We start from the raw sequence: 7752 nt of genomic DNA, 5'->3' as shown, positions 1-7752 counted from the left end.
GTAGCATTGCATGGGGTTGTTGTGACCCAAGTGCAGGACCTTGTTAAACCTCATACAGTTGGCCTTGGCCCATCAATCCAGCCTGTCCAGATCCCTCTGTAGAGCCTTCCTACCCTCAAGCAGATCAACACTCCCATCCAGCTTGGTGTCGTCTGCAAACTGACTGAGGGTGCACCCAATCCCCTCGTCCAAATCATCAATGAAGATGTTAAACAGAACTGGCCCCAAAACTGAGCCCTGACCGGCTACCATGGTTCAGCTTGTAACATTCTAGGGATATCTGAGAATTTAATGTTTCAGTCCCAGCAAATTTAAGCTATTGCTGTGCTGGTGTTGGTGTAGTACATTACCAAAAGTCGATTTTCTGTGTTTTTTACTTTGGCATGTAACCAGATTATTGTTTTAAGAACCTGACTAAAAAGTAGTTCAGGCTATTGAAGTGTTACTTCATTTAACAGGCCATGTTGGATCACCCATGCCATGCAATATCGTAAAGCTTGTTGATGTACAAGAAATGAATTACTTGGCTGCCAAAGGAGAGGGTGAGGTAAGTAATTGCAAAAAGGTCAATATAAGCCTCTTATGAAGTCTTGAAAAATGTTTGGTTTTTTGTTCCTGAAACAACAACTAACTGTCTGAGTTTAGTAAAAGTGCTAAACGTGGCCTGCCTACCTAAACTCAGACACTTGCCTTGCCTGCGTGCAGTGTCAGCTAACGTGCTAAACGTGGCCTGCCTACCTAAACTCAAAGACACTTGCCTTGCCTGTGTGCAGTGTCAGCTAACAATTCACAGAAGCAAAACAGAAAAGAGCATATTGGAGGGGAGAAAAAGCAGCTTACTGTGAGATAACAGATTAGTATGTATTTATGGCTGTACAACCAACATGCCATCTTCCAGCTGTGGGGTAGCTGAGAAGCTAGCTAGCTCCTACTGCATTTATCCTTCAGTAAAATGCTAGCAGAGGGCTTGCCCCCCCACACCCACTGTCAAGTGCTGGAGAACAGCTGATGCATGTAGCTTGTTACCCAGCTTGGGATGTGTGAGATGAGGTAACTTAAAGTGGCTGGAAAGCCATTAAGAGAAATAGAGATAAAATGCCATGAAGGCTGCTAATGACTTGTGAGAACTGCCTGCACATTCTTCTGAACTTTTTTCTGCAGCCTGCACAAATTGAGCATGTATGATTTACAAATTGCACTTTGAGGACTCATTTTTGTATGTGATGCTATGCACTGTCTTTTTCAATTTTTTTTTCAAGTAACATAAAGTTCAAGCTGTATGTATTTATGTACTTTACAAATTGCACTTTGAGGACTCATTTTTGTATGTGATGCTATGCACTGTCTTTTTCAATTTTTTTTTTCAAGTAAAATACATACAGCTTGAACTTTATGTATGTACTTTGACCAATGTCTGTGTAGTAATTTATTTTCCCGAAGCCCTGAAAGCAAATTAACTATGGTGTCTTTCATATGCTTTCAAGACGCCTTGGGGGCAGTTGGGGGGCGAGAAATGGATAAATAAAAACTACTTCAAGCAAGCAACTAATTTGTGACTGCAAACAATAAATAAACTTTATTTGTTTTGGTTGTAATTTGTATGAGACTAGAGACAAATCATTGGGCTTTAATTCCCAGAAATCCATAAGGATATAGTTGGGCTTGGTGGTAGGAAACTGTTCGCAAGTGGAGAGCAATGTCAAGATTCTTTCCTGTCTTGCATATGACCCCATGTTTAGTCTTCACCAGCAATTTGTGCTTCACTTTAAGCTTTTAAAGCTTGGTCTGCTAGAGGAACTGAGTATAAATTCTCGTAATGAGAAACAGTTAAGTAGTTTTTAAAAAGTCTAAAAATGTTTTGCTTGCACTTACTGTGAAAGCTTGCTGCGTTAGGAGTTATTTTGGACTTGAATAAATATTGTAGCTCCTTAATATATCACGTACCATCTTAGTCTTTCAGTCCTAACTTGTGAACTATTCTGAATTTAACAAATAAGTGTTGTAACTTGTTTCACAGAACTGAAGCCCACAGCTGTAGAATTGGCTTTCATTATTCTTTGCCTAAAATAGATCTTCCTCCTCACTGTCTGCTCTTCAGCTGGATTTAAACGCTCCTAGTCCTCCTTTCTGAGAGGAAGCTTTCAATATTTTCTGTTCTCTCAGCCTTGCTTTTCACTTTTGCAGGCTATCCATGTTCCAGAAGGATTAATTTGTGAATACTTACATGTGCTCATATGCAGATGAGGTCTTAGTGCCAGTTAGCAGGATACAGATAAATGGTGTGCTGTCTCTGCTGGGAAAAGCTGTCACCTGTGATTGTAGGACTCATGAAAAATGAAACGTTTGATCAGACAGCCTTGGACTTGACTGGGACATAGAGTTCTCCTATAGTCATATCCTTCCAGATAAGCTCTGTCTTATAGCAGAAATGACTTGGTTCTTAAAACATGACCTTGGTTTGGTCACAAGCTTGGTGCTGTCTCTACAAGGTCATCAGAACCCTCACTAGTACTCTGATCTCACTCCTATTGATAACATCCCATGTTCATCATACTGTAGTTCACCAGCATGCCTGTATTTATGCTGAGGTAAGCACTGAAAATACTTCGGATGAGTTTTTCAAGTACTGGTCTCTGAACTACATTATGATTTCTTCTAGTCTGTGAATTGGTATTAGTACCTGAAGATTCTTTAGCCAGTTCCTTGCCCATTTTATAATTGTTCTAATTCCCTAGACTATTAGTTGGCCTAGTATTTTTATCAGACCCTATTGATAGTTATTATCCATTTAGCCTTAACTTAAAACTGGATTTTCTATCCCATTCCTCTAGACTTGTTCTAGAGTCTTGATACTATTGCCTGACTAGACCCTTCTTACTGTCTGCTGTCATCCGTGAATGCCAAGCCACTCCCAAGCTGGTGTGATGGTTTAAATCCTTTGTTGGTTCTGAGGACTCTTGTGTAGCGCTTTCAGTGCTTTTGAACTTCTGATTCCCTAACAGTTGTGTGCAATGGGCATCTTTAAGTTTTGCTTCAGTCTTATTTATCTTGCCTATCTCTCTGTCCTCATTTCTAAGGAGTTATTTTATAGTCCTGCTGATCATTAAGTAACAAGAGTCCTATCCTGTGTCCCCCCTCTCTCCACCAAAGAAAACTTACACAACCTTGCATCTTACATTGAAAAGAAAATAATTATATCTGAGATCATCTCTGGATACTTCAGGCTCTACTTTATGTTCCTGACTAGTTGCTTTACTTTTATGTTTTCTTACTGACAGATACTCTACTAATTGTTTTAATTTAGCTTGTAAGGTCTGACCTGATTCTCTGGCAACCTCTTCACCTATAAACCTTTATTCTTGTTGGTCCTTTGCCCATACCTTGTAAGCACATTTTTTGATCCTCATAATGCCCACGCATCCAGTTATATCCAGAGAAGTTGTCTTGGTTTTCTACTTGGCACACAAATCCAGACAATCTTCAATTTAAAGAAATGGCAAGTTTCCTTTATAGAGAAGTCTTGAGTTCCCTAAGACCTAAGGTATTAACTGGTGTATTTCTGGATAACAAACATGTAATTTGCTTGATACACAGCACTCTCATCACTAGTTTTAGCACAATGCCCCTGCTGCTTACCAAAGCTGAAATGAACATGTTGCCAGGCTGCTGAGGGGTAATATTTGTAGATCCAGCAGAGTGTTTTTATTTATCTGAAGACAAATTTCCTCTGATTAAATTCAGATTGTTCACATAGCAGGTAGGAATAGTGCTGCTAGACTAGAAGAGAACAGATGCTTCTAATTGCTTCTTTTATTGTACTTTATACCAATGGAAAATGTTAAATGTCAAACTCCAAAACCATGAGTAGAGATTTCTGTACAAATGCATAAACTTCATCTTGATTTTTAGTGGGGGTTATTGAGAACCATTGGAGAAAGCATTCATTGCAAATAGCGTTTGCTAACTTCCCTTCATAGCAGCATATATTAACAAATGGCTGTTTTCAGGTGTGCGTAAAAGGGCCAAATGTATTTTGTGGCTATTTGAAAGATCCAGAAAAAACAGCAGAAGCTCTGGACAAAGATGGCTGGCTTCATACAGGAGATATCGGGAAATGGCTACCAGTAAGTTAACTGACACAGCTGAAATGTACTTCTGTAGTTATTAGCAGTACTTTAACAAATAAAATAGAAAATATTTGGCATTGAGCACATGAATTATGTGACAGACAAGTAATTTGAGGAGGATAATTACTGTTGTAGATAAATCTGTGTGCCTGAGGCTAAACTGTTAGCAGTGCCAATGCTGAGGCTTTCCCTAGTTTAGGTTAGATGGATGCAGAGCCTGTTTTCTTCTACCGTTAGTCTGACAGTACTCTGGCTCTAGCACTGTTTTACTGTACTAGTGTGGCATGCTTAAGCTGTGTAGATTGGTTTTTCACTTGAAGTGCCTCTTCTGAGTGGAAGTTATTTCTGTCAACAGAATGGTACATTGAAGATCATTGACCGGAAAAAACACATATTTAAACTAGCCCAGGGAGAGTACATAGCACCAGAGAAAATAGAAAATGTGTATCTGAGATCTGAAGCACTTGCTCAGGTGTTTGTCCATGGAGAGAGCTTGCAGGTAAGCATTCTTCAGGTAATTTTAAAAATGAATGCAAGAGGAGACTGCAGAAAAATCTTCCTTTCCTTCCTGCCCCCACCCCAAACTTTGCGACTGAAATTTTAAAAATTTTTTAACATTACAAACTTTGCTTCTGAATGAATTTTTGACACCAGCAGTTATATAGCATGTTTCTAGATTTAGTTTCAGAGCAGGTGGTAGAGCTGGATTAATTTAATTGAGTATTAATGACTGTATACAAGTTGCTAACAGTGTGCAAGGAAAATAAATAAAACCTACAAGATGTCCAGGTTTTTGCAAGTGTGAATTGGAATGTGGGTCTTAACAAGAGTAATTCTCTTAAGTGCAAGCTTCTGAACTGCACTGCTGTGTTCAAGTAGGAGAAAGCTGCTGACTTTACAGCAGGATCAGAAATGCTGTCCAAAACCTAACACTGACTAGTAAGAAATGTGTAGGAACTAAAGTGTTGACTTTTTGTTAAGCTTTTTTTCCTTTTAAAATTCCTTTTTAGGCCTTCTTAGTAGCTATTGTGGTACCTGATCCTGAGACGTTGCGCAGCTGGGCCAAGAAAAAGGGATTTGAAGGCTCATATGAAGAGCTATGCAAAAACAAGGTGAGACTTAGTTAACTAAACAGTTAGCTGTTCTGCATCAACTTTTTCATGCTACACAATGTATTCCTGTATCCACAGGACCTCAAAAAACACATTCTGGAAGACATGGTGAGGATTGGGAAAGAATCTGGTTTGAAGTCATTTGAACAGGTAAGATGTTTGTGAGAACCAAACACCTAGTTCTTTAAACTTCTCAACACCAATATAACCTGACTGTCCAGGAATGCAGCTTGGCTAGTAACTGTTTACTTTCCAGGTCAAAGACATTGTCATGCACACTGAAATGTTTTCTATTGAAAACGGCCTGCTGACACCAACACTGAAGGCGAAGAGACCGGAACTGCGAAAATATTTCCAGTCACAGATAGATGAACTCTATGCTAATGCCAAAATGTAACTGAGAATGGAGTGAGGAAAGTGGCACACGTCTGATGTCTACTGTTGGCCTTCGTATCTGTAATTTGACTACAGCAAACATAGGGAAGGAAACTGTGCAATCATTAACATGTACAAAAATGGGTACTTGCCATAGGAACATTGAAGAAATGGAACACTGCCTTACTGTCAAGTTGTGTTGCATACTGTTTTTATGGTGACCTACAATTTCCAAAAAGAGCCTTAACTATAAATGGTAACTATACGTAAGTTATTTAAGACTTCCTTGGCCAAAAATGGGACTCTTCTTCACCAGGGAGCTAAGGTTTTCTTATTGCCAGCATGTTCGCTGTCTGCAGTGTATTTTGCAGCTGTCAATTCCAGAAGGGATTTGGCAGGTCTGAAAATGCCTTTATCTTGCATCCTTAGAAGGATTACCTAAATCTGTTCAGAAAATAAAAACCCAACCACCAAAAAAAACCCCAAACCTTTACAGTTGTATAGCTGGTATGACATCTTGCATTAGTCCTAATATTAACTGGGGCAAGGCATCAGAGTGTGGTTTTTCTCCCTTCTATATCTGCTGCCAGTTCTGAGATGTACTTTTAATAAGGTAGAAGTCAGAACTCCACACAAAGGAGACCGATGAATACAAGTTCCTCGGAGTAAGACTGCATATGGTGGTTCTGCACTGAAAGTGTGGATGCAGTTAATTCAGGAAGTGTAGCCTTTGCTACATTAACACAATTCCAGAGTGGTGCCAGCCCTGTAAATGAACAGATCCTAACTCTGGCAAGAACACTAGAGACCTAAAAACAAAACCATTCAGGAGGGTGGACTATGCTAACAGTCAGGTAAACATTGCACCTGTACTAGCCACATGTTTCCCTGTAATGAACATGTATTTAAATTTAAAATGCCTTTTTTTTTTTTTAAAAAAATGTGCTGGGTCCTCTGTAAGCAGAAGAGCTTCTGACATAACCTCTCAGTTTTCTGTGCTTTATGTATGAGCCACTGAGTACTCTTCACTGAATAGCAAAATAGGTCAGGTACAATGTTTTTTGCCTGATGCTTTGCAGCAATTGGAAGTATTTATATATGCCAACAGAACTGTCTGTTGGCACAGGATAGGTATTTGTTCAGGGATAAAAACCTAATTCGCAGATAAATTACAAAATAACTAGTTACTCTTTCTTTGAGAAATCAGCAGAAATAAGCCTTATTACAGCATAAGTCTCTTGCTATCCTTAACAGAGTTGGTTTTGCATTAGCATTCATTGCTGTTTTTTGAAAACATGGATATATGTAAAATACAAGCACAACAAGGTTTGCACTAAGATTTTTGTGTGTGATTGTAATGCACTACTCTGTAGCATAATTTCATACATGTGTGCAATTAAGGTACACAAATCCAAGTCAACTGTTAGAGCCGTAGTTTGTTACATTGGGATTCAAATGTTTGCTTAGTGTTGGCTATTTCTATGTTTTATAAAACCAAAACAATTTTCAAAACCAATGAAGGAAACCAAAATAAATATTTCTGCATTTCAACTCAGTGAAGTCTTTGTTTATTAAGGAAAGATGCTGCTGACTAACAAGCCCGGGTGTAATTTGGTAAGTGACAAGCTGTAAAACTCCACTGCTACAAACATACTAAACAGAGGGTAAATGCTGGTTGTTGAGGCTTTACTTTCGGAAGGTAGCTTTCTGCTTTGGTCTGATATTTCTGTGTAAGTTTTTGGCCCTTATCTGTAAGAAAGGGATGCTGCTGTATGTAACTTGCTCCATCAGTCTTAAATAACAAAAATCTTTATTTTTGTCTTCAGTATGGTTTCTTACAGTTAGGTATTGTTCTTAGCATCATAAACAACTTTTGAGTGAAATCTGGAGTTTTCTTAAACTCTTAGGCTGCTTTTGGGTGGTAGTGGTTGTCCTTCCTGCGTGGTCATCATTCCTCCCCTTCCCCTGTATACTGTGCATCTGGCTTCAATCAGGGGTATGGTGTGAAAGATTTCATGGGCAGATCTATCAGACCAGGATAGACAAAGCATCACCACCCAGACACTGTTTAGAGCTCAATGTTAACACAGAAGTGTGCTATTGCACAATAACATCTATAGACTTTCTCCTTTTGAGTA

The 7752-nt window shown here is 38.9% G+C and overlaps 1 protein-coding gene across 1 annotated transcript; it reads left to right on the top strand.

Moving 5' to 3' along the window:
- Positions 1 to 461: 461 nt before the first annotated feature.
- Positions 462 to 7165, top strand: LOC104156116 (long-chain-fatty-acid--CoA ligase 1-like). The gene is made up of 6 exons (XM_009707972.1): positions 462 to 547; positions 4008 to 4124; positions 4483 to 4626; positions 5138 to 5239; positions 5318 to 5389; positions 5496 to 7165. The coding sequence occupies exons 1-6, from the start codon at positions 476 to 478 to the stop codon at positions 5634 to 5636; spliced, it is 648 nt and encodes a 215-aa protein (XP_009706274.1). The 5' UTR covers positions 462 to 475; the 3' UTR covers positions 5637 to 7165.
- Positions 7166 to 7752: the final 587 nt, after the last annotated feature.

The sequence above is a fragment of the Cariama cristata genome, unplaced genomic scaffold, assembly GCF_000690535.1.
Source record: "Cariama cristata isolate BGI_N322 unplaced genomic scaffold, ASM69053v1 scaffold33440, whole genome shotgun sequence".
NCBI lineage: Eukaryota > Metazoa > Chordata > Aves > Cariamiformes > Cariamidae > Cariama > Cariama cristata.
This window is presented reverse-complemented; position numbering and strand designations above follow the sequence as displayed.

Excerpts from the sequence above, each read along its gene's own strand:
- LOC104156116 (XM_009707972.1), top strand. The coding sequence starts at position 476 with ATGCCATGCAATATCGTAAAGCTTGTTGATGTACAAGAAATGAATTAC. Across the intron at positions 4,125-4,482 it reads ATATCGGGAAATGGCTACCA|AATGGTACATTGAAGATCAT; the intron begins GTAAGTTAACTG and ends TTCTGTCAACAG. Across the intron at positions 4,627-5,137 it reads TCCATGGAGAGAGCTTGCAG|GCCTTCTTAGTAGCTATTGT; the intron begins GTAAGCATTCTT and ends ATTCCTTTTTAG.